The sequence below is a fragment of the Phocoena sinus genome, chromosome 4 (genome assembly GCF_008692025.1).
Source record: "Phocoena sinus isolate mPhoSin1 chromosome 4, mPhoSin1.pri, whole genome shotgun sequence".
In the NCBI taxonomy this organism is placed as follows: Eukaryota; Metazoa; Chordata; class Mammalia; order Artiodactyla; family Phocoenidae; genus Phocoena; species Phocoena sinus.
The window spans coordinates 23,490,250-23,515,739 of record NC_045766.1 but is presented as its reverse complement, the minus strand read 5'-3'; the positions used below and the strand labels follow the sequence as shown (position 1 = coordinate 23,515,739).

General features: G+C 44.8%; 1 protein-coding gene and 2 long non-coding RNA genes across 3 annotated transcripts; 2 read left to right on the top strand and 1 right to left on the bottom strand.

The window, feature by feature from the left end:
- Positions 1-11,741: 11,741 nt before the first annotated feature.
- Positions 11,742-13,201, bottom strand: LOC116753416. Its single transcript, XR_004349751.1, has 3 exons — positions 13,038-13,201; positions 12,696-12,907; positions 11,742-12,273 (listed from the first exon to the last, which is right to left on the bottom strand). It is a non-coding gene; the product is annotated as an uncharacterized LOC116753416 (long non-coding RNA).
- Positions 13,202-13,346: 145 nt separating this feature from the next.
- LOC116753577 lies at positions 13,347-13,782 on the top strand. The gene has a single exon (XR_004349769.1). It is a non-coding gene; the product is annotated as an uncharacterized LOC116753577 (long non-coding RNA).
- Positions 13,665-15,473, top strand: PAQR9 (progestin and adipoQ receptor family member 9). The gene has a single exon (XM_032631462.1). The coding sequence runs from the start codon at positions 14,012-14,014 to the stop codon at positions 15,143-15,145; it is 1,134 nt and encodes a 377-aa protein (XP_032487353.1). The 5' UTR covers positions 13,665-14,011; the 3' UTR covers positions 15,146-15,473.
- The last annotated feature ends 10,017 nt before the right edge of the window (positions 15,474-25,490 follow it).

Below are 25,490 nucleotides of genomic sequence, written 5' to 3'. Positions count from 1 at the left end.
GAGAGGCAGCACAGCTGGACAGGGACCCACCCTCATGGAGCTTACAGACACATTTGGGATGAAATTGTGATGTGCTCACCACTTTCCTTTGGAACAACCAAAGGGAGAGCAGTTGGTGAATGAAGAATCGGTTATCTCCACTTCTAGACGAACAAATAGGATCTTTTATCATTAAAAGACCTGATAACAGTGTAGTACAGTAAATTCTGTTACTACACATAGGAAAGACCTTTTCCAGTTCAGTTCTGTATCCTGTTTCCCTCTACCGTATGTTTTCTAAGAATCAATAGAAACAGAAGCAGCATTTCTTCTCTGCCTTCTCTCTCGGGCTGAGGTCAGCCTTGGGCCGAGGCCAGCGTAAGTCAGCTTGCCCAGCACCAACTCTTACCTCTGCCTCGAAGCCGGCCTTGCTAAAATCTTGATGCACACATGAAGTGTGTCTACCCAGGGTCCAGGGCAAAGGTGGGGTCATGTCCCTGTGGAATGTGGGAGGTGAGACCTATGTGGGGTTTGGGTTGACAGGGCATTGAGGAGGGAGATCTCAGGGGTTTTTGCAAAAGGAATTTGTCAATCATGGCAGAAGCCACGAAACTGTTCATGTATTTGATCTCATAATTCTGTTTTGGGGAATTTATGGCAAAGAAACAATGTAAAAGAAAAAAATGGCCAAAGATATTCTCATAATAGTGCAATTGGTAATTATGATAAATTCTTAGCGTCCCCAATACTTCCAGTGGGGAGCTGTGATATAATCTGGATGAAAGATTACAGCGGTATTAAAAATGGAAGGGATGTGCACTATGTTAATTCATGGAAATATCTACATTTAGAACAGAAGATGGAATTCACACATGGATTATAATTATGTGAAACATCTGTAGGAATATTGAGAAAGATTAGAAGAGTACTTAGACTATTTCTAATGGTTTAGAATTTAATTCATTTTTCCCCCAGAATTCTCTATTTCTAAAAAAATGCTTTTATGCAAATAAAAATAAATGGCAACTGACACATTGACATATACAAGTTGCTCTTGCCAGACTTAAAAGGGAAGCACAGAAGCAGTTGTCTGCCTGTTGGGATTTGTCTGTCTGCCCACTGCCAACCTCTCCAGGACTGAACATGAGAACAGGTGCTGTGGTCTCCCCACCTCCTGACGGATCGCCCTGATGTCAGCTACTCAGACTTACAAGTGTGCATCTCAACTCCTCCAGGTTTCTGGTTGCTGTGCCGTGTCCCTCTTCAGGCTAGCTAGATGCCTAGCTACCTGCCCTAAGGCTGCCTGCCTGCCTGGACTTATCTGTCTTCATGTGTTCACGCGTACTCCTCGCACTGGCTTCCTCCCAGCACCATCAGGGGAAACTGTTCCCCTAACACTTAACCCATCCCCCTGCATGTATCTGGACCGTGCCCAGATGTCCACCCCATTACTAAAGTTCATCCCTTTATACCTCAGTGGCTTTTTATTTTCAAGGATCTCTACTAAAAAATAAACACTCTTGAAAGCTCTACCATCTTAAACTAGTGTTTTGTAATATCTGTGGCTGTGTTTGTTTTTCCTTGACTAAGGTTTTGTGGGGAGGGCATAGGAACAACAGTAAGAGCTACACTTTATTGATACCTAGTCTGTATCTAGCACTTTTTATGCATCAATCTTCCCAACAAACTTGCAAGACAACATTACAGGTTCCCTTTGCAGATCAGAGAGGTTAAACAACTGCCCAAGGTCACACAGTTGATATATAACAAAGCCATGTTGCAAACCCAGGCCATATGATCTAGCAATTTCACTCCTGGGTATATATCCAGAAAAGATAAAAACTTTAATTAAAAGAGATACACACAGGGGCTTCCCTGGTGGCACAGTGGTTGAGAGTCCGCCTGCCGATGCAGGGGACACGGGTTCGTGTCCCGGTCCGGGAAGATCCTACATGCCACGGAGCAGCAGGGCCCGTAAGCCATGGCCGCTGAGCCTGTGCGTCCAAAGACTGTGCTCCGCAATGGGAGAGGCCACAGCAGTGAGAGGCCGGTCCAAGACATGGAAACAACCCAAGTGCCCATCAACAGATGAATGGCTTAAGAAGATGTGGTATATATACACAATGGACTATTACTCAGCCATAAAAAAGAATGAAATTCTGCCATTTGCAACAACGTGGATGGACCTGGAGGGTATTATATTTAGTGAAATAAGTCAGAGAGAGAAATACAAATACTGTATGTTATCACTTATATGTGGAATCGGAAAAATAAAACAAACAAATGAATAGAACAAAACAAATAAGACTCACAGATGTAGAGAACAAACTAGTGGTTACTAGTGGGGAGGGGAAGAAGGGAGGGGCAAGATATGGGTAGGGGATTAGGAGGTACAAACTATTACATATAAAATAAGTAAGTTACAAGGATATATTGTAAAGCACAGGGGATATAGCCAATATTTTATAATAATTTTAAATGGAGTATAATCTATAAAAATATTGAATCACTACCCTGTACACCTGAAACTAGTATAATATTGTCAATCAACTATACTTAAATTAAAAAAAAAATTTTAAATTAGTGTTGTGGTCCTAAAAGCTCTTTAAAATTTGCAAACCTCCAAGCATTTTATTTTATTTTATTTTATTATTATTTTTTTTTCTCCAAACATTTTAAATCAAACTTTTAGGAAAAGGATCTGTTAAGTTCTAAAAGCTCAGGCCATGGGGAAAGAGGGTGTAAATTTTTTATATCTCTGTGGCACTATATCCACGCTGACATTTGCTTCTTTATCTCAGTTAAGGTGAAACCATGGTGAGACAATCCTAAATAGCCTGTGCAGAGCTGCCCGGGTGCAAAATGATGCTATTAATAGAAGGGATTTGAGGAATTCTCTTTGATACAAACTACTTTGTTAGAATTGACCTTTAAAATTCAAATCAAAGCACTGGTAAGTCTTCCTATCATAATAACCCACGTTATATGTTGTTTCTTTCCAGATAAATGACTTGTCCACCGAGTGAACAGGGCTCTTTCCAGAGGTTCAGCTGAGGGGAGTGGTGAGAGTGGGGTGGCATGCCTCATTTGGGGGTTTTGTTGTTAAGGTCCCCAAGTGATTGATTCTGAAGTGCAGACACCACAGCCCTAGTCACAGGTTCTCAGCCAACAGCTTTCGTGTTTTCTATTTTTGGTTTAGCTTTTCTGGGTTGTGGAGATCAGTTAATTAGAGAAGAGTCTGCTTGAACAGGGTGAGTACAAATGTTCTGAATTGAGCCTAACTCTGGACTTAGAAAGCCTTGGAAATGGGTGTTTTTAAACATTTCACAAATGTTAATTAAGTGCCTTCTATATGCCAGGCCCTTTGATAGGTGCTGGGGATACAGCAGAGAGCAAAGTTCCTGCCCTCACAGAGCTTATATTTCAGGAGGGGAGAAAGAATGAAGAAGTATATATCATGCCATATATTACACAGTGTCAGCTAGAAAAATATGAAGAAAATAAAGCAGGGCGAGGAGGCAAAGAGTGACGGGGGCTGTCATTTTAGATCGGATGGGTGGCAGAGTTTTCTGAGAGATGGTGATGTTGATCAGAAAACTGAATGAAGGGACAATGTCAGGGCAGAAGGCATCTGAGGCAGAGAGAAACAGCAAGTGCAAGGGCCCGGGGGCAGCTGTCATCCCAGCAGTGAGTCAGGGAAAGGTATCCTTTTTCTGGGGAGACAGCCCATGCCTGGGCCCAGAGTGTGGCCGGCAGATTACAGGCTGCCTGTCAGACCTCCCTGCCAGGCTGTGGTGCAGGGGACAGCTTGTGCACAGCCACACGGAGCCTCTCCTGGTGGCACATGCTTTTAGAGGGACAGCAGGATGGCTGGTGCAGCGGATGAGAGAGAGGATTGAATGAGGGAACATGGTAACTAGCAACCTCTGTCTTAAAAGATGAGTGACGTAGGTTAAAAATCCCTTTCTTCCGTGAACTAACCACCAACCACATGGGACAGGATTTAGGGCCCCCCCTCCCCCTGACAAGGGACTCCCCTCCGTCCCCCACTGGGGCGATGATTTTCTGCCATCAACCATGAGGCTGACGTAGAATTTAAGAACCACATCAGCCCTAATACAATACCATTCCAATTTGGAAACTAAGGCAGGCTATTTCCATGCCCCTCTCACACAGAGAAATCCTCTCCTCCCTCCCCATCATTTTATTCCTTCTTTTATAGTATTTGTACCATGCTTTGTCTCTCCTGAGATAGAACATTCTTCCCAGCAAAGTCAAAAGATTCTTGACATAAGTGTAAAATCACTACCGGTTTTTAAATTACCAAATAAAACAAGAAAAATAGCCTTTCCTCACCCCTTCTTCCATCTCTAATCCCCTTTTTTATGAGATTTTCATTTCCTACTTTATTTCTGAATTGTTTAAAATGTCTTACAAATTTATGGTTTTGACAAGCCCACATCTAATTACTCGATATTTGTTTTAATTTTGTTTAATAATATGAGAAAACAAAGTGTTGTGTTGACATCTACCAGACCTGGAGTAGCCTGTCTCCCCTAAGTTATTGCAAAGGAATTTGATGCCAGTAGATAGAATATATGTACATTACTGAAGGACCTGTTAGAAATGTTAATTGAGGATTTCCGATGCAGTCTGGAGCTTGCAATATGAGATAGAATTGTAACCCGGAGAGTCATTCCATTCCCACCCCACTTCCCTCCCAACACTGACCCAATTAAATAAAGTTAGTATAATCAGGAAGCTTCCAAAACATAGGAGTGCACATTCATGCAATTTAAAGTGGAAAACAAAGTCAGTTCCATACTCTTGCATTGGAAGCTGTTAATTAGAAGTGATTGTATCAATTTACATTCCCACCCAACAGTGTAGGAGGGTTCCCTTTTCACCACACCCTTTCCAGCGTTCATTGTTTCTAGCTTTTTTGATAACTGCCATTCTGACCGGCCTGAGGTGATACCTCATTGTGGTTTCGATTTGCATTTCTCTAATAATTAGTGATGTTGAGCAACTTTTCATGTGCCTCTTGGCCATCTGTATGTCTTCCTTGGTGAAATGTCTATTTAGGTCTTCCTCGGTGCTTTGCGATGACCTGGAGGGGTGAGATAGGGAGGGTGGGAGGGAGGCTCAAGAGGGAGGGGATATGGGGACATGTGTATGCATATGGCTGATTCGCTTTGTTGTGTCACAGAAACTAACACGGTATTGTGAAGCAATTATACTCCAATAAAGATCTATTAAAAAAAAAGAAGAAGAAATGAGCCTGGCCATTGGTACAGTGAAGAAGAAATGAGCCTTGCCATTGGTACAGTAAAGGAGAAATCAGAGAGCAGAGACGCAAGCCAAGGGACAGACAAACAAATAATCCGGGGATGACAGTTCTCTTTGAGATGAACAAGTGGGGATGACTCATGACTCTTGCTTTTCCATAGTTTTCTTGCCAGATGGTGCTTAACCCTCACCCCAGCCCTGACCTCCGTGGGTGGGGTGCAGGTGTCTGTCTAGCACATTACTTAGAAGTAAAAACATCAGAAGCTTAATGGTGTTTGAAGCAGCATTGAAATGTTCCTCGTTTCAGAATGGCCGCGTTAAATAAGTAATCACAAAGTGGTTGCATTAAAACACTGTGGACCCATTTCCCCTCCAAGTGAGAAGAGGGGTGATTCTGACTTCTCTTTGTTGTGCTCCAACTTGCTCCTCTGCCTTTCCATGCCCTGAGCAATAGGTACCAGCTATGTGCATAAGTGGTGTTCATTATTGCTTGTTAAATAAACAACTGGCCTGTCTCCTGAATGCTCACTATAGATTTATTCAATAATCCCTATCCAGCACTGGGTTATCTCTAATCAGTGAGTTAAGTGTGTATGAGAATGAGGTATCTAAAGCGGAGTTTGGTGGAAGTTTGGAGGAGCAGGGCAGGGACCCAGAATAAAACAAAACTAATGCATTTTGACCATAGAATTCTCAGAACACATGGCTCAAAGGAAACGTGCCACCGGGTGACCAAGGGACTACGCATGTTCCTTAAAAAACGCTCCTTGTCGGGGCTTCCCTGGTGGCGCAGTGGTTGAGAGTCCGCCTGCCGATGCAGGAGATGCGGGTACGTGCCCCGGTCCGGGGAGATCCCACATGCCGCGGAGCGGCTGGGCCCGTGAGCCATGGCCGCTGAGCCTGCGCGTCCGGAGCCTGTGCTCCGCAACGGGAGAGACCACAACAGTGAGAGGCCCGCGTACTGAAAAAAAAAAAAAAAAGCTAGATGTACAAGTACATGAAAAGATGCTCAACATCACTAATCATCAGGGAAATGCAAGTCAAAACCACACTGAGATACCACCTCACACTTGTTAAACTGGCTATTATCAAAAAGGTAAGAAATAACCTGTACTGGAGAACAGGAAACCCTTGTGCACTGTTGATTGGAATGTAAATTGGCACACCCACTGTAGAAACAGTATGGAGGTTTCGCAAAAAATTAAAAATATAATTACCATACAATCCAGCAATTCTACTCCTGAGTATTTATCCAAAGAAAATGGAAATGCTAATTCGAAAAGACATCTGCACCTCCATGCTCATTCCAGCATTATTAACAGCCAAGATATGGAAACAACCTAACTGTCCATAGATGGACGAATGGATAAAGAAGAGATAGATAGATAGATAGATAGATGGATGGATGGATACACCAATGGAATATAATTCTGCCATAAAAAAGAGTGAAATCTTCCCATTTGTGACAACACGGATGGACCCTGAGGACATTATGCTAGTGAAAAAAGTCAGACAGAGGAAGAAAATAACATATTCAGGGGCTGGAGGTGGGCAAGATGTACACCTTGAAGGGGGTCAAAAAGTACAAATTTCCAGTTAAAAAAATTAATGTCTTGGGGATATAATGTACAGCATGGTGACTACAGTTAATAACGCTGCATTGCATATTTGAAAGTTGCCAAGAGAGTGGATCTTAAAAGTCCTCAAGGCAAGAAAAAGAATTTTTTGGTAACTATGTATGGTGATGGATGTTAACTAGACTTATTGGGGTGACCATTTCACAATAGATACAAATACCAAATCATTGTGCACCTGAAACTAATATAATGTTGCATGTGAATTATGCCTAAATAAACATTTTTTTAATTTCTAAAAAGAAAAAACCTAAATGAAACCATAGCAGAATATCTTCCTTTCTGTATTCATCAATCACTGTAGTCAATAATACTGTACTAAATGCAACGATCATCTCTGAAATCACAGAATCTATTTGCCTCTTTGTAGAGATCGAGGGTATGGCAAGCCCCCTGGTAACAACAGATGTTAATTGTTTACAGGAAAATGCTCTTTGTATGAAACGTACCTTCCAGCCATGGATAATCAATACGCAGCTGACACGTACTGCACGCACACACGTCTTATTTGGCATCATTCTTTTCGGGGACTTTCTACCCAGATCCAACCAGTGACCACATTCAGTGACACTTATGGCTGAGCTTTAGGCCAAGATTCAACAGTGGCTTTTTTCTCATCAGTTGTGCTCATTTAATTATTTACAAAGTTCTCCAACAACAACCATTTAAAATGCTTAAAATGGAAGGGGAGACCATGTGAGGGATTAGGTGCCTTTGCTGGAGATGTTCAAGGCTGGCTACACCACAGCCTTGCTGGGGACAGTGCCCCATAAAGGAAAGAGTGGGGAGTTTGGAATTAATAGTTTGACTCTGGCTCTGCCACCCAACTGCTTCACATCTCTGAGCCTCTGATTTCTTGTCTGAAAATGAGGAGAGCGGATTTCCCTTACAAAGAGTATTCTGAGAATTAGAGATAATATAGGTAAAGTGCCTATCCCCGTATCTGAATACAGTGTATGATCAACAAACTGAAACAACTATGATAAATGGGAAGAGAGGTGGACTAGACGACCAACTCTGTAGATGACCAAAGGGTTACAGGACAAGCCTATTCTGAGTCTAACCTTTTAAAGAACTACAGTACTGAAAAGAATTGCCCCAATCACAAGTACGTGTTGAGTACTTACTATGCGCAAAGCACCGTGTCTCAAGGAAAACTGTCAATAAATAATGAGGAGCAGGGCTTCCCTGGTGGCGCAGTGGTTGAGAATCCGCCTGCCAATGCAGGGGACACGGGTTCGAGCCCTGGTCTGGGAAGATCCCACATGCCGCGGAGAAGCTAGGCCCGTGAGCCACAACTACTGAGCCTGCGCATCTGGAGCCTGTGCTCCGCAACAAGAGAGGCCGCGACAGTGAGAGGCCCACGCACCGCGATGAAGAGTGGCCCCCACTTGCCACAACTGGGGAAAGCCCTCGCACAGAAATGAAGACCCAACACAGCCAAAAATAAATAAATTTATTTTTTAAAAAATATAAATAATGAGGAGCAGGCACTCAGTCATCTATCTTACACACTTGTATCACTGTTTCTAAAGTTAAATGAATGGAAGCCACCTCAAAGGCACCACCAAAAAAGTCTCTTCCCCAAAGGATAACTCTGAATTAGGGTGAATGTAACATGTAAATATGAGGATTTTACAGGAAAACAATACAGGCTCTAGTCAGGAAACAGAAAGGGCGGAATTGGGAGAAATAACTCCAGAATAGAGACTGCATTAGCTCAGGAAAGCTATGGGAGGGGCTGAAGGCTTGGGCAGGGCTAATCAGAGCCTAGGGACTGTAGGAGAACAGACGGTGACTCCGAAACACCCTTTCCAGCAACCTGAGAGGCAGGAAAGGGGAGTCCATCCTGGATCTGGGATAGGGGATGGAAGCAGACCGGACAAACAAGGGCAATGGACTCCAGGGCAGAAGTCGTCAAACAGTTTCGATCGCGTGCCCTTTACCTGCCAGTGTTTAGATGCTCCCCACGACCCAACGTATTATTTGTAAGTTACCTCCATGGGTTCCACGTTAAGTGTATTATACAACCTTCTCAGAGTATGGACATTCAGAAGGATGAGATCTATTGAAACAGAAGTTGCGACATCTTATTCTTCACCTTAATCGGTCTTCCTGTGCAGCCCACTCTGGAGACCACTGGTAGAGAGCAGGTGAACTTGTGGAGAGAGGGGCATATGGAACTGTCACTCCCGGCATAGAACCTCAAAAGGCAAAAAACACCCTCAACAAGGCTCCCTTAGCTTTCCTTCAAAAGAGACTCTTGTTGGGAATTCCCTGGAGGTCCAGTAGTTAGGACTCCACACTTTCACTGCCGAGGGCGCAGGTTCAATCCCTGGTCGGGGAACTAAGATCCCACCAGCCTTGCAGTGCAGCCAAAAAAAAGAGAGAACCCTGCCACCATGTCAGTAACCAGGCAGGAACAGTGCCAGGGTAAGAACTCAATCTCCCACCACTCTCTCTCTCACTTTCAGCCCTCTACCCAGGCTTTGGATTGCACTTTGCCCTGAAAAAGTTGCCATAGTTACACCTGATGCCACTGCCAGAAGTTTTTCCACCATTAGGAAGCTGGGACCCTATAATCTGGTAGTGACCACATCTGACATGGAAGTGATTGTTTGTTTTTGTTTTTTTAAAATTTGTATTGAAATATAGTTGATTCATAATGTTGTGTTAGTTTCAGGTGTACAGCAAAGTGATTCAGTTATATATATCTTTTCTTTTTTAGATTCTTTTCCATTATAGGTATATTGGAAGATACAACATATTACAAGATATTGAGTATAATTCCCTGAGCTATACAGTAGGTCCTTGTTGGTTATCTATTTTTTTAAACATCTTTATTGGAGTATAAGTGCTTTACAATGGTGTGTTAGTTTCTGCTGTATAACAAAGTGAATCAGCTATATGTATACACATATCCCCATATCCCCTCCCTCTTGCTTCTCCCTCCCACCGTCCCTTTCCCATGTTATCTATTTTATACATAGTAGTGTGTATATTTTAATCCCAAACAGCATGGAAGAGTTTGGATGATAACATTACGACTGCTTTCAATTTGAGGAAAGAGAAGCACTTTGTTTAGACTGTATATTCTAAGGAGAGGGACCAACCTTATAGAATTCTCTTCATACAGATCATGGGTGCATTTAAGCACTGGGTCCATAGTAGGTTTCGTTTGGTTGGTTGATTGATTTTCTAAAAATGAGACTAGCAAAGAAATTACTTCCTCCAAAACCAGGTGTAGTATTAACAAATATCATAGCATTTTTTTTTCTGCAGGCTTTACAAATATCTCATCATCTTTATTAGAGGACATCACATTTGCTGGGGAATTTTTATATATGCTTCATCTTATTACTGCAGCGAGAAACACAAATAAACTTATAGTTGGTCTATAAGAACGTCACCAAAGCAAACCACAAGGGCAAAAGCCATTTGTCCTGCTTGCTACAATTCCTACCTATGACTGCATTTTGCAGCCAGGACCCCTCAGCATCCAAATGTACAGGGCCTTCGCAGAACTGTGAAAAACACATTTGTAGCCTTGGTTTGACAAGATTTCAATTGGGAGAACTAGCTGGTTTCTGCCTCTAAATGCTGGCACTGGCTTTCCAATGTAATACCTGGTGACTCTTCTCTATCAGGAACTTGGTAGTTCTGGTTACCTTAGAGATGCCTTATCTCCCAGTGCACCTTCAGGGAATGGCAGCCAGCCCGCTGCTTCTATCTGTTTAGCCAAGCCCAGGGGACAGAATCGTGGTTCTCACTGACAAGAGGCAGTTAGTTTACTGGACTTAAAATAAACTACAAAAGCCAGCCTTTGTAAGGTTTGGGGAACACAGTTTTACATCTCAAAAACCTTAAGAAAAATTAATTCTATAGATTGGTAGTAATTGAGGAAAAATCATAGTTTTGTGTTTTTTTTTTTTTAATAAATAAGTTAGGTGAATTTTGCAGTTTCCTTAGTTCCTTTTTACTTGGCTTTGTCAAGGTATAGCCAGGACACCTGTCTTGGCTGGCATCAGAGAGCTTTCGGGAACACCACTTCAAGGCAGCAGCTGACTTTCTGCCTCACGTGCGGTGGGAGACGCGTGAGAAAAGAGAAAAGCAGAAGTCCCAAAGACTTTCCGAAAGACATGAGAATGCTACAACAGATCTTTTGACTTTATAAAATACTGAGTGTTTTAAAGAACACCATCTTTTATTAGAGCCAGTCTCATCACTCTTAGTCATCAAGATAAATGTTATTCCATCTAGCCAGAGTTTTTTCACTTTCATTTAGAGTCAATTCCATTATTTCACTTGATGTGAACTTTCTATTATTTCTCCCGATTATGTAAGTGAGATGATTATGCAACTAAGAGGTTGGTAAATATGGGGTTTATTATAAGATCAACATTTTTCTACAGCTCAGGTTGTTTGTGAAGTAACAAAGAGAATAGGAAAAAAAAATGTTTTTTCCAGTCTGCCCTGGATTCAGTTTTATCATTCCCAGGTTTGATTTATAAATGGCTGAATCTTAATCCCTTTTACAAATTAGCCTGGATCCTTAGTCCAGATGTGAAAGGAAATTAGGTTTTGCTTTCAAACAACAAGGCTGGGCTTCCCTGGTGGCGCAGTGGGTGAGAGTCCGCCTGCTGATGCAGGGGACACGGGTTCGTGCCCCGGTCCGGGAAGATCCCACATGCCGCGGAGCGGCTAGGCCTGTGAGCCATGACCGCTGGGCCTGTGCATCCGGAGCCTGTGCTCCGCAACGGGAGAGGCCACAACAGTGAGAGGCCCGTGTACCGCAAAAACAAAAACAGAAACAAGGCTATAGACAGTGGCAAAACAAAATACTAGTTAAGTAACTATGGCAAAATCTCATTTATTTAAAATCCATTAATAAGGACTTTGTGATAGTTCAGAAAGGCTCAAGACCCAAGTGTACCTTTGGTCTAGTTGTGTAAGAGTTTGCTAAAGCAGTTATTAGTGGAAAACACTTTTTTCAAAGAGAAAGCGGAAACTTCTAAAGGGACTGTTTCTAGTAACTTTAAGTAATTTTAGACATTTACAATACTGAATGGTTTCTTAGTTATAAATAATTCTTATCCATAACTTAAGTCCTCTGAGCCACCACTAAGTAAATCTTCCTTGACGTACCTACAGGATTTGTTATAGTGATGAAGGTGGCCTTTCACTTATAAAATGAAAATGAAAGGCTTTCCTCAAATCAGACTATCCTTCCCTACTAGTTTCTTCTGAGCAAATCAGGTTGTTGGATGTTCTGCTTTAAGTACACAAGCTCCAGAAGCAGCTTGCTGGGTTCAAATCCCCCTTCTGCCAATCGGGCATATTATTCACCGTTGTGGTGCTTCCACTTCCTTACCTGCAAAATGGGAAAAATAATAATACCTAAAAACTTTTAAAACTGTAAAGCACTTAGAACAGTGCCTGGTTCCTTAAAGGTTAGCCCTTGTTGCCATGACACTATACAGCAGGTCAGTGATGCAAGTCAGATTCAGTCACATCCCCAAGGCATCACTAAGAGAAACTTCCGTGAAATGATAAACATTTTACAGGAGGCAGGTTTTTTAGCCCCTCTTTTCACAAGGCTTACGGGCATATTTTCACAGCGCAGTGCATCACAACTGTTTTCCATTCTTCAGTCTTCCTTTCTTCTGGGCTCCAGCCACCCAACTTAGCCTGCCAGGTACTTCTGCTAAATTATGCATAAGCTTTTTCCAAGCCACCCCTCCGAGTCTCTACGAATTCGTCTCCGTTCTCTTTTCAGTTAGGGCTAGAACGCACCTCCTCCCTTTAGTCCTCCGTCATCAACGGCCCCCACTTATGATCAGCCTTTGACTCAGGCGCAGCTCTGCTTGGGAACCCCTTCTTAATAAATTCCTCAGATCGTTACAGGCTTTCTGAATCGCCTGGTCTTCACCTGAAATTTTTCATTAAAACGTGGAGTTTGGGCAGCCCGCTCTGAGTTGTAGGACTTTGGGCTCCAAACAAAATTCCTAGTTAAAGACACAAGAACAGGAGCACGGGTGAGCTGCGGCCCCCGAGGCCTGGTGAGCGCTACCACAGGCCAGTTTAGAGGACCGTTCGTTTGGAACGGACAAGGACGAAAGGAGGTTAGTGACGCACCTGAATAAGTCCGCTAGACGAAAGGAGACAAACTAATGCTCGATATGGTGCTGAGAGTGAGGACCGCGCGCGCGGGCGCGCGCACACACACGGAAAGAGAGGAGCAGTCCCAGGTATCTGACAATGACACGCCCCGATCCAGACATGGCCTCGAAGGCCCCCGATTTCCGGAGCGCCCCCGCCCCCTCCGGAGATTACTGTCAGCGCATCCCTCCGCCCTGCCCCGGCTCAGGCGCGCCCGCTGCGCTCCCCTCCCCTCCCCCCGCGGCCGCAGCTCCCCGCCCCCAGCGGACGCGTCTCTCCAGTGTCCTCTCGAGCGCCCGCGTGGCTGTCGGGTTTCGAATCCCCGCGCCGACCCTCGCCCTCGGCGCGGGCTGCTGAGTCGCGGGCGCAGCCTTTGGTCCCCCGCATCAATCATTAACGGGCCAGCTCGGGCTTCTGCGACCCGAGGGAGGGGGGATGGTATGGAACTCGAGCCCAGGGACAACTCTATCCCCCGAGGCCGCCGTGAAACACTAGCCAGAGAGGCCCCCGCCCTCCCCCAGTGCGCCCGTCCCTCCCTCCCTCCAGCGCCTCAGCTCCCACATCCCCGCCTCCCGCGCCGGGGGCGGCTGCTGCTGCGCCCGCACCGCGCGATGCCCAGTCACCGCAGCAGCGCCGCCGTCAGCCGCGCCGCCACCGCCGCTGCAGCAGCGCGGGCGGCCGAGAGCCGGTAGCAGGGAGCCTGGGGAAGGGGCCGCCGAGCCCCGTGCGCTCCTACCCGTCGCTACGCGGCTGCGAAATCGATAACTATTTTTATTTACTTATTTATTTTTTAGGAACGGCTGCTCCGAGGCTCAGGTCTTCTCGTGAACCTGCAGCGACGCCCCCGGCGCGTGCACAAAGGCTCCGACGGCAGCCGGCGGGGACTGGCGAGCGCGCCGGAGCCGGCGCCAGAGGTCGCCTGTGCGCGCCCTAGCCAAGCCCCGGGCACCATGCCGCGGCGCCTGCAGCCCCGGAGCGCGGGCACAAAGGGCCCGCCCGGCACGACCGCGGCGGCTTCGGAGGCCGCCTCGCGCCCCCACCCCTCAGCCTCCGGGGACCCTCCGGCCTCCGCCAAGCCGCTGCTGCGCTGGGACGAGGTGCCCGACGACTTTGTGGAGTGCTTCATCCTGTCCGGCTACCGGCGGCTGCCGTGCACGGCGCAGGAGTGCCTAGCCTCGGTGCTGAAGCCTACCAACGAGACGCTGAACTTCTGGACGCACTTCATCCCACTGCTGCTGTTCCTGAGCAAGTTCTGCCGCCTGTTCTTCCTGAGCGGCCGCGACGTGCCCTTCCACCATCCGTGGCTACTGCCGCTGTGGTGCTACGCTTCGGGCGTGCTGCTGACCTTCGCCATGAGCTGCACGGCGCACGTGTTCAGCTGCCTGTCGCTGCGCCTGCGCGCAGCCTTCTTCTACCTGGACTACGCGTCCATCAGCTACTACGGCTTTGGCAGCACTGTGGCCTACTACTACTACCTGCTGCCCGGCCTGAGCTTGTTGGACGCCAGGGTGATGACCCCGTACGTGCAGCAGCGCCTGGGCTGGCACGTGGACTGCACGGGCCTCATTGCCGCCTACCGCGCGCTAGTGCTGCCCGTGGCCTTCCTGCTGGCCGTGGCTTGCACCGTGGCCTGCTGCAAGAGCCGCACCGACTGGTGCTCTTATCCGTTCGCGCTGCGCACCTTCGTCTTCGTCATGCCCCTGAGCATGGCCTGCCCCATCATGCTCGAGAGCTGGCTCTTCGACCTGCGGGGCGAGAACCCCACGCTCTTCGTGCACTTCTACCGCCGCTACTTCTGGCTGGTGGTGGCCGCCTTCTTCAACGTGAGCAAGATCCCCGAGCGCATCCAGCCGGGCCTCTTCGACATCATCGGCCACAGCCACCAGCTCTTCCACATCTTCACTTTCCTCAGCATCTACGACCAGGTGTACTACGTGGAGGAGGGCCTGCGCCAGTTCCTTAAGGCGCCGCCGGACGCGCCCACCTTCTCGGGCACCGTGGGCTACATGTTGTTGCTGGTTGTCTGCCTGGGGCTGGTCATCAAGAAGTTCCTCAACAACACCGAATTCTGCGGTAAAAAGTGAGCCTCCGCCTTGGAGGAGGCTGCCGGCTCGCTCACCCGTTTGTTTGAAGTTTCTGTTGTTGGTTTGTTTTCAAGTTTTGTTGTGTTTCCTTCTTTGCTCGAGGAGGGTGCTGCAAAACCACAGGGAAAAAGTTCAGTGCGACAAGGGCTTTGGGAGAGTGCACTCAGTGCACTTAGGGCTTTGGGAGAGGGAGGTGGGGCAAGCAGGAGGGAGAGGGCGGCTGGTTCTTGTCCCTGGGAAAAATGCAGGTGCTGTCTGTGACATCCAGGGATTCTTCTAAGGCAGCGCGAATAGAACCCCACATAAAACCCCAACCAGTTAGATCTTCCAGTCGTCTTCTCTGCCAGAGGTAATAACGAGCAGCCCTTGTGAGGTCAGGCATGCAGTAAAGAGGGTAAGTAGACAGAATCCCTGGGTACTTCCGTTTCGGTGTGAGGAATGCTTGGATTTGTCAAAGAATAGAGCTTTGTAGAAAAGAGCACAGAGACACTAACCCAGGGCTTAACCTGCTAGAAAATGCATGGAATGTGAACACACGTTAATTATTTCAAAACGTTTCTTAGATGTTAGTTAAATAGTAATATATACCATGATTTTTCATAATTTATCAAAGCCTGTGATCTGCACTGAATTTTCTTTGTCACGTAGTTTGGAATCTTGCAGCTCTTCTGCATTGCTTATACTTGAACTGGACATCAGGGCAAGCTGCTTGAGAGTTCTCAGCTACTTTTTTAAACAGTATTTTTTGAAGGCCTGTGTGTGTCATGATACAACTGTGAATTATTCTACCTTAGGGACTCTGGTTAAACTATTGGGAAGAAGCTAAGTGGTTTGTATAGGTCCCAGATTGCTATTTACTTACGTGTTCCACAAAACCCATCCTGTTTTTCGGTTTTGTTTTTAATCTTATTCTCTCTTTCTCTACTGATTCAAATTGCCACTGGAATAAATGTGCCTTTTGAAGCAATGCCCAAATGACTGGTCCTCAAACATAGTTTCTTGCATGGGGAGAGCAGTAGGTGTAAGCTTTTCTTACTTTATTGCAAATCAAGGTTTAACATTCTGTTCAGGAGGGAAGGAAGATGGTATGGGTTGTAAGTTTTTGGTAGGACCAGTAGTGGCTTCCTAGGACATGCAGAGCATTTGGCTTCTCTTACAAGGAGAAGAAATCAGCCCACTAATGAGGCTGTGGTTCCTAATGCTGCCATCGGGGAAGGTGAAAGGACACTGTTCTAGACTGAGCCCGTCTAGCCTTGCTTAAAATTACAATCGTAGTATTCAGGAGTAAATATGGCAGTTGTAATATGAAAGTCAGGAGTATGTTACTTGAGTTATAGATGAAAATTTTGAGTTAAATAAGATGACCTTTGCCTAGTTAAGCACTGAATTCTCATTTGGATCCAGACTATGGAAATGAATGGTGGTCACCCTAAATCGTTGAAAAATTAGGGAAACACGCTCCTGAGATCCTATCTGACAACCACATTGGCCAGTGTTACTTAAGACATTTCTCATAAACGTTATCCTGGACTTGAGATAGCAGCTCTAGACTAACACAAACCAGTGAGGTGGCTTATTTAAATACTTATCACACTTCTTGACAAGTCCTTTGGGTGAAGAGCCAGATAAGTCATTGAATGGGGAAGTCTTGACTTCATGGTATAATTTAGATCAAGGACAGAAGGTAGATGAACACTTACCTCAGCACTGGTAGGCTGGTGGTCCTGCCAAGATTGCTCTTCCTGTTTATGCTTTTAATCACTACTGTACTTGTAAACAGAGAGGCTCCGGCACAATTCCCTGGAGGAACCGGTATCCTTGTGTGTTAATTGCACACGGAAGTTAACTTTATATATGTCTGTATTTAACTTAGGAGACCTCTTAAGGAGATTGTAAATACACTTTGCACATTTGCTGATGGGTGTCAGTGTCTCATGTTTGGCACAGTGCAAGGAGATTCCTGTTAGGTTACAGGGACTGAGAGCTGTGCCTGCCACGGATGTTAATCCTCAGCTGTAACTTAATTCAGTACATGTATTCAAGGACAGTTGTGGAAATCAGGCTATTTCCACATGCAAACTCATTTGCATGTCATTGTTGTCTCTTCTAGAGCCCCCAAAATTGTTGGTTTGGAAGCTAGAAAAACAGGTTGAGGAGCATTTTGGATCTTCCTTGTAATATAGAAGAAACTCTCTAGAGACAGCCTTCTAAAAAAGGTTGATGAGTTTGAGAACAAGAAATAAAGCCTCTATTTGTCATTTTAAATTTTTGTTGGCGATCTTCCAGGTCCTCAAAGAAAATTCTCTTCTTGCCTTGTGTCTTTGTCCTTAAGCAGAGGCCACTTAAGGATAAAATTATACCCATATAATCTTCAAGTGATATGATGCGTGAGCCCAGTAAGATGACCACTTTTCCCCTGGAAGGTTTCAGCAAAGTGAGGACTGACTTTCCTTCCCTTTGCTTCTTCCTTCCTGCACGTTCCCTTTCCCTTTCCATCTTCATTTTTATATACCACATACAGCACTGACAAAGGACATTCTAGTTGAAAACATTGGTTTGGCTTTACCTCATGTTTCCAAATAGGTACCGTATACACTACATAAGACCGGGGTTGATTTGTGAGGCTATATATGTTATTTGCTAAATGATATCGGATTTCGGTCAAGATAAATGATGATATTTGAGAATCAGCAAATATTTACTCAGTCTCCACATTTGCATGGAACTCTCCAGGTATATTATATATTTCAGGGGTAATATGACAATCAGAATAAAATCGCTTTTAAAATATTTTTTCACACTCTTCATTTTGCCACATCCAATTCAGTCAGTTTATTGTATTCAGCTGTTTAGAAATGTAGGACAGATGATAAGTAAGAATGCACTCCCTTATCTCTGTACAACCTATTTCAGCAGTAGAATTTTGAAGCCCGTTATGTAATGCATTTTATTTTTACTCATTAGTCATGATCTGGATGACATCTCAAGGAGCAGCATCAGAGAGTCATGCCTGGGAAATGAGGGTGTTTGACTTCCATGCCTGTCACCCTGTGGGTTGGTTTCTGGAATTGACTCAGGCTGATGTAGGCGGCTAAGGGGAGGTTCCTTTCTTCCCTGCCTTTCTTGTATCTGCACCTTCAGGTGAAGAGGGTGACGTCCCAGAGAGAGGAAGTGAGTTCTTCAGTCATGTCATGACTGGCTTGTAGAAACAAAAGTGATCTTTTCCCCTGGCCATACACTTTCTGTAAATAGCCCAGGAAGAAAGCCCGGGGCTTCAGAGCTGGCCAGAGTGGCCTTCCCATGTTTCCATTCATAAATCCTGCCTGTAAGTGATCGCAGTCAAAAACCATTTCACTTAATTCATCATACTACTTCAGGGGAATCATTTTGAAGAATGCAAAATTTGAGGATCGAGGTGATTTTTATAACTTTTTCTGATTTGGTGCTGAATCTGAGAGCTAACAGCAATAACAAACAGGGATTTTAATCTTCAGATCTCTTCACAACCTGATTTAATCTGCACAAAGCTATAGTGGGAGACAGGTAGGCGTTATCTCCACTTTAAGGTTATACCATTGGTCCAAGGTGGCAGAATTAGAATGTGGAGACAGTTGTGTGCTCAATTGTGAGTGTTACTAGTTTGCATGGCTCTGATGCCTGGCCAAGCACACCGACACTAATTGGATATCTATATATTTTCCCCCTTTAATTGATTACCTTATACTTGTAAAACAGCGAGGTTAGAGATGACTATCCTTGAATTTAGGTTATAAAATTTTAAACAAAATGTTATCAGCTACTTAAGTACTTTCTGTCATCTTGTTCTTCATCTGCTGAAGTCTGCCACTGCCGACTTCACTCTGAGTTGATTTTCACTTGCTTGTTCCTGTAATCCGTTTAGTGATCATTATCAACCTTCTGCATGTAAGATGCTGGGCAAGGAACCAGCCATATTATTATAGCCATTACCCTTTTATCTGCTGGTGGAACAGAGGTGGGAGCACCAGAAAGGCCCTCTGGCCAGGGATCCAACTCTGACCTTGGCCATAAGCACAATGTCCCAAGCCACTGAGTTTGGTTCTTTTCTCCTATTAGCCTAAGAGCAATGCATAGAATCTTATTTCAATTCACATGCTAATTTACCCACAATCGATTTCATTCCTTTTTTTTTTTTTTTTTCCTGTTTGCTCCTAAGCCTATGTGAATTTTCTTGGTAAAAATAACTAGGAAGTTTAATGCATAATCCAGGTGAAGGGAGAGCAGGCATGTGTACAAAGAGTTGAAAAATTTATCATCACTGCTAATTCATAAAGATCACTTTTGGAAGTTTCATGGTTTTAAACCACTGTGAAGAAAGGTTCATCCAAAGTGCCTAAACCGTGATATCATTAAGTGGCTGCATTTCACAGATAGCATATTTAAGTTTTTAAAAATGTGAGCTTAAATGCTTATATCTCCAAAGATTAGCTGAGACTACCTAATGTTCTTTAGCCTTTTTCCTCTTTTCAGGTCATTGTGTTGGAACCTATGAAACCTGTTTTAGAAAAAAAATTAATCTGGAGAAAGCTACATAGAAAAAATACCAGATGTGAAAAAGATAGAAAGCAGGCATGGGAGAAGGGAGAACAAGGAGGATTAGCTTCACACAGTTAGAATGGGGCAAGTTGAACTATGGACAGTTTTGCCTGAGTTTTACATTTTGTCCCTAGAAAAGCATGTGCACTCCCAGGGCATTAGTGCTCAGATAGGGCAGGCGAGGAATTCTGTTCGGCAGCATGACCACATCCTGTAGCTTATGACCTGAGCACAAGTGCCTAGGTATATTTTGAGTAGCAGATGTACTCCTGGTTTACCGTCTTTAATTTGTCTCCATAAAATTAGGGCATAAGGCAAAAAGGCATGAAGGGATAGCATCAGCCAATTGTAAATCACCTTTTTTTTTTTTTTTTTGCGGTACGCGGGCCCCTCACTGTTGTGGCCTCTCCCGTTGCGGAGTACAGGCTCGGGTCGCACAGGCTCAGCGGCCATGGCTCACGGGCACAGCCGCTCCACGGCATGTGGGATCTTCCCGGACTGGGGCACGAACCCGTGTCCCCTGCATCGGCAGGCGGACTCTCAACCACTGCGCCACCAGGGAAGCCCTGTAAATCACCTTTTGATCATTTTCTTGAAGGATTGCCAATATTCTCTGACGTATATCACCTGACAAAAAGCGAACAAGTCTAGACAAACTGAAAAAGGCAGCAATCATTAGTGGAAGCTGTATTCTGTTGTGATAGGCTGCATGTCTTCCTACTGAAGATTTTACTCCTTCAATATTATGAATAATTATTTCTTAATTGTGAAAATGGGTGTCCACTTTTTTTTTTAATTATTTATTTTTGGCTGCGTTGGGGTCTTTGTTGCAGCACTCCGGCTACTCTGTTGCGGTGCGCAGGCTTCTCATTGCAGTGGCTTCTCTTGTTGCGGAGCACGGGCTCTAGGCGCGTAGGCTTCAGTAGTTGTGGCTCACGGGCTCAGTAGTTGTGACTCATAGGCTCTAGAGCGCAGGCTCAGTAGTTGTGGCACATGGGCTTAGTTGCTCCGAGGCACCGGACCAGGGCTCGAACCTGTGTCCCCTGCATTGGCAGGCGGCTTCTTAACCACTGCACCACCAGGGAAGCCCCCTGGTCGTCTACTCTTCTTGGTCACCATTCCAAAAGCCAACACAAATTTTTGTCGTTGTTAAAAAAAGGACAAATGTATTGAATTTCTGGTTTGCAGATTTCTAACCAGGTTCGTGGGCTTCTTTTGTTTCCAAACAGCTTCTTCAGAGCCTGTGAGTGAGTTGCAGAATTAACGCTTACGGATAGGTCAGAGGCCGAGAATGCTCATTTGGTTGTTAATTGTGGCAGGATGTGACTTTTGAAAGCTCTGAACACATACCTAGAGGCAGCAAAATGCTCGTTTATTGACTATTTAACTCAGTGGAACACAGCTTTGCGTTTGAGCTTTTGAAAATGTTCTCCGATGTATTGTGCTTCTAAATGTAACGCACGACCTTTAATACGTTTTGTTCTTGAACAATCTCTGAAAGCTATTCCGACCGTGGCATTTCTTGAATGTGCAGCGTTATTCTCCAGTGTGTAAAAGTGGCTGGCCACCTTTCTCATGCCTTATACTCCACCTAAAATATGCAATAAGCACTCAAGCAGGAGTGGAGGGGGTCTTCGGTTGGGTTTTAAACCATGCTGTAGAGATGGCCCTGCCCCTCACAGCTCACCACAACATTGAGAAAGGACCCCGTGTAAATAACCCTTGTTTCCAGATGGAGTACAGGGACACATTAACATCATTTCTCCTTTTAGGTCCATCTCTAGTTAGAAAGCATGATCTGTTTGTAATATGCTGGATGCAAAAATGAAAACTAATAGGCAGAATTTTTAGAGAAGAATTCTAATTTTATATTTTAAAAGTTTATAATAGCAATTTATTTGTAAAAACCGGCCTTTGCACATAGATGAGAACCAGCGCTTTTTGGAAAGCCTCATCTTTGTCCTGGGAGTTTAATCACCTGGAGCTCTTACCCAAATGATAAAGACCTACAAGGTCTTGAAAAATGTAAATAGTGTATAGTTTAAAAAAGGATAAAACAATTTTTTTAAGAGAAGAAAACAGGTCAGCTATGTTATAGGTGTGTCACAAGGCTAAATTTAAGTCTTTTTAAAATTCTAGTTAGAAACATCATTAAATTCAGTCTCCCCGCAAGGCTTAGTGCAGAAGGTCTACTTTTCTACCAGGTTGGTCTTTTATGGAGGCTATGAGCAAAATTGTTCCAACTAAGCAACTGAGTACCAAGGCAGTAAAGAAATGAGGCCCAGTTGAGTTTGATGAGGGTTCACTCACAGTGGATAACGTGGCCAGTAAAATGTATAGCCCTGGACACTCCGCTCCTAGTTTCTCTGGAGCGGAAAGAAGAATAAAGCCTCATGCCATCAATCCACAGACCAGGAAAAGGCTGTGTTTCAGGGCTGGAGGAGGACGCTGTGGCCGCTCTCTTCTCTAAATAAAGCACGTGGTAGCTCTGAACTCTCTTCCTATCAGCCTTCTCCCAGACCATGGCCATCACTCCTGAAGCCTCCACTTTCCAACTCAGCCTTGAAGACAAAAGGTTTCTAAAAAGATTCCATGTGTATTTAGGCCATCTCAAACCATCTGCCTTAGGAGGTTCATCCATTTCTAAACTGAGGATTTAAATACAATGACTGTGCTCAGATTTACAAGAATGTACAACCAGCAGGTCCCCTTTTGCAGTCAAGGGCATTAATTGAAGGGCCATACTCATTTTTTTCCTCAGGTCAGAGGCAGAGGGAGGATTTAACAGTGACCAAATAGAGCCCTCGTTGTGTCAGTCTTTTCTAAGTTCATTTAATGGTGATAATGGAGGAAGAAGGGAGTAAAGGAAAATGCAGGCATGAAAAAAGAAACTAATAGTTTCTAGTTTTTCCACTGCTTGCTAAATGAATTCTTCTTAGGCCACCTTAACTCCAGTCACCACCTAGATCTTAAACAGCTGTGTTTAGCCAGCTGGCGAGGCTTTCTCAGGATGTGTGGACGGGGGCTACAGTGTGGTCTCAAATCGTTGGTGTATTCTGCCAGAAAAGGATTATTTAATCATAATCCCCCGTTACCTGATAAATGAAGCAAAATAATACATAGAAATAACTATCACTCGGTCAGTTCTGTGCGTGTAGCTGAACAAAATTGTGACTCTTTTCTGTTGTATCATGATTTGGGTTTTCTGAGACCTTTGTTCCCTACGATCTTGAACATGAACATCTGTATAACTATTCATTTTTGCTGAAAAACAAATGTATGAAATAAGAATAAATTATTTGTAAGCATCGTGTGTAGGACTGCATTTGTACGCCTCTCTGCATGTCCAGAAGATATCCTTCAGCAAACCGATTATCCCTAAATTAATAGTATATATGACACAAGCATCAGCAGGCAGAAGGGAAGAATGTTAAGTTTGTCCTGAAGAAGCACCCTTAGTATATTTCTTTTACAATTTTAGTTAAATGAAAAAGAAAATTCATGGGAATTCCCTGGAGGTCCAGTGGTTAGGATTCTGTGCTTTCACTACCAAGGACCTGGGTTCAATCCCTGGTCGGGGACCTGAAATCCCACAAGCAGCTCAACAAGGCATCCCCCCTAACAGAAAGAGAAAATTCATGACTTACTTTGAAACCATATCTTCGAAGAAAATACTCATATAACCCAGGTAATGAAGTTTTTCCTTACACCTCACTATTTTTCAAGGGCGCATGTGGTCCATGGACTTCTCTGCAAATACAGCCTGTTCCAGAACCCTGTGATCTGTGTAACTTTGCATCATCTCTGTCCTAAATAATACTAGCAAGGGAGATTCAACTTCAGTTCTTAAGCTCTGTGGTGACTGCTAAGTCTTTAACTCACGTTGACTCTTGTTTCAGGGGTTTGGGGTTGTTAGGAACAGAAAAAATCAACTAAGCACGAAAAGGTTTGTAGGAAGAATACTAGGGAGTTCCCAGAATGCACAGAGCTGACCACCCACACCTCAGGAAGGAAAAAGAGTAGGACAGAGCTTGAGATTCCAGCTGGGAACTCCTGCCCCAAGCCAGCGTCTTTCCAGGGTACTGCTACCAGAGAGAGGCAACTTCAGCTGCTTTCTGGCCCTGTTATATCTGTCCCCAGTTCAGATTCCTGGGAGGGAGTATCTGATTGGCTTAGCTTAGATACATGGACTCTTCTGATGTTAGGGTATGGGTGCTTGTGATTTACAGCCCTTTTCAGAACTGCAGGGAGGGGAAGAGTCATTCCCCAAAGGAAGGGATGATGGGCAGACAAAAACAACTGCTGTCCACCTCATCATGCGTCCCTTGGTTGTCTGGTACACAGGCATACCTCTGTAATCCCAACTCCTGGGGAGTGTGAGGACAAGGGCAATGGGAGACCGAAGGTTTGGGCCAATAAGCACTATGTAAGGCACTTGTCTAAGCCAAGTGTCTTACCAATGTGGGGTTCCCGTCCAAATTCTGGAGCACCCGGTTACAGAAGGAAGGAAGAAAATGCATGCCAGCAGCCCCAAACAATAACAACCACAGTCCAGCACCTGGCTGGCTAGCCCACACTCTCCTTTCCAGATATACTTGCCTTATGCAGTAGAACCGTTACATGTATAATCTAAGTGTTTTTGCCCCCTTTCCCAAAATCAACCCAAAGTCCTGGCTTAGAACTGCAGCCAGCTCCCAGCACCTAGGATCTCCATGTGATAGGAGTTCCTCTCAGTGAGACATTCAGCTACACCCCAACTCACTGTAGGTGGAGAAGAATTGGGTCACTGAGAGGCCAACTCCCGCTCACAACATTGTACCACTTGTAATAGCATACCGTGCCACCAATAAGTGGCAGCCATCACCTCCCATGATCTAGGAAGGCCAAGCCCTCCGTGAGCTGGTTGTAGGATGAGTTCCTCAGGTTCTGTGTGCTGGGAGGATTTCTCTCCACCTTGGGCCTGTGCCAGATATCTGCCTGTTTGCCTTCAGATCCATTTCTCCATCCCTCCCCTCATTTGTTCTGTATTGGAGCTGATTCTAGGCCCCCTTCTCTCTGGCTTTTGTTAGGTCCTGCCAAGGAGAGAAATGGTGGGAGACTGGATGGAAGGGAGATGGCAGAAGGCAGGTATTTTTTTCCCTTTCCCTCCCCACTCTTCCTTTATGGTTCCAATTTCTTCTGGGATCCTTAACCCTGGCAGCTGCTGGCAGTCTAAGTGTAACCCTGAGGGAAGCCAGCATAAGAATACAGCTAGCACATGGAGTGGGGTCAAATAGAGTAAATCACAAAAGGAGACTTGATCAATCTATGCCTGAAGCCTACACACTTTTGGACTTTTCCTTATAAACCTTCATTATATAATCTAGTTTAAGTTGTATTTATTGCATGTAATCAGAAACATCTTAACTGATCCATAAGGTTTGCTAGTGTCCCAGTTCTATATAATAGGACTTGCACAGCCCCCATCCCACCTTCGCTCAGCCAGTCCCCCATTCTAGGATCTGCATGTTAGGTATTTGAAATATCTTCTTGAAGTACAGATTTCTGTTGAGATGTTAGGACTCGGGGCTGCCCAGCGACCCTCCCGTTCTCCATTGCAGGTGTTTCATCTCTTTCATCTTCCCACTCCCGCTCTTTCCTCAAATCTCTCATCCTACCACTTCCCATCTCTTCAGGAACCACACTCCACGTAGTGCACATTGTTCTCCTGTATGTTCAACTACTTCTACTCAATAGGACTCTCCCTATGAACATTTTAAAATGTGCTACT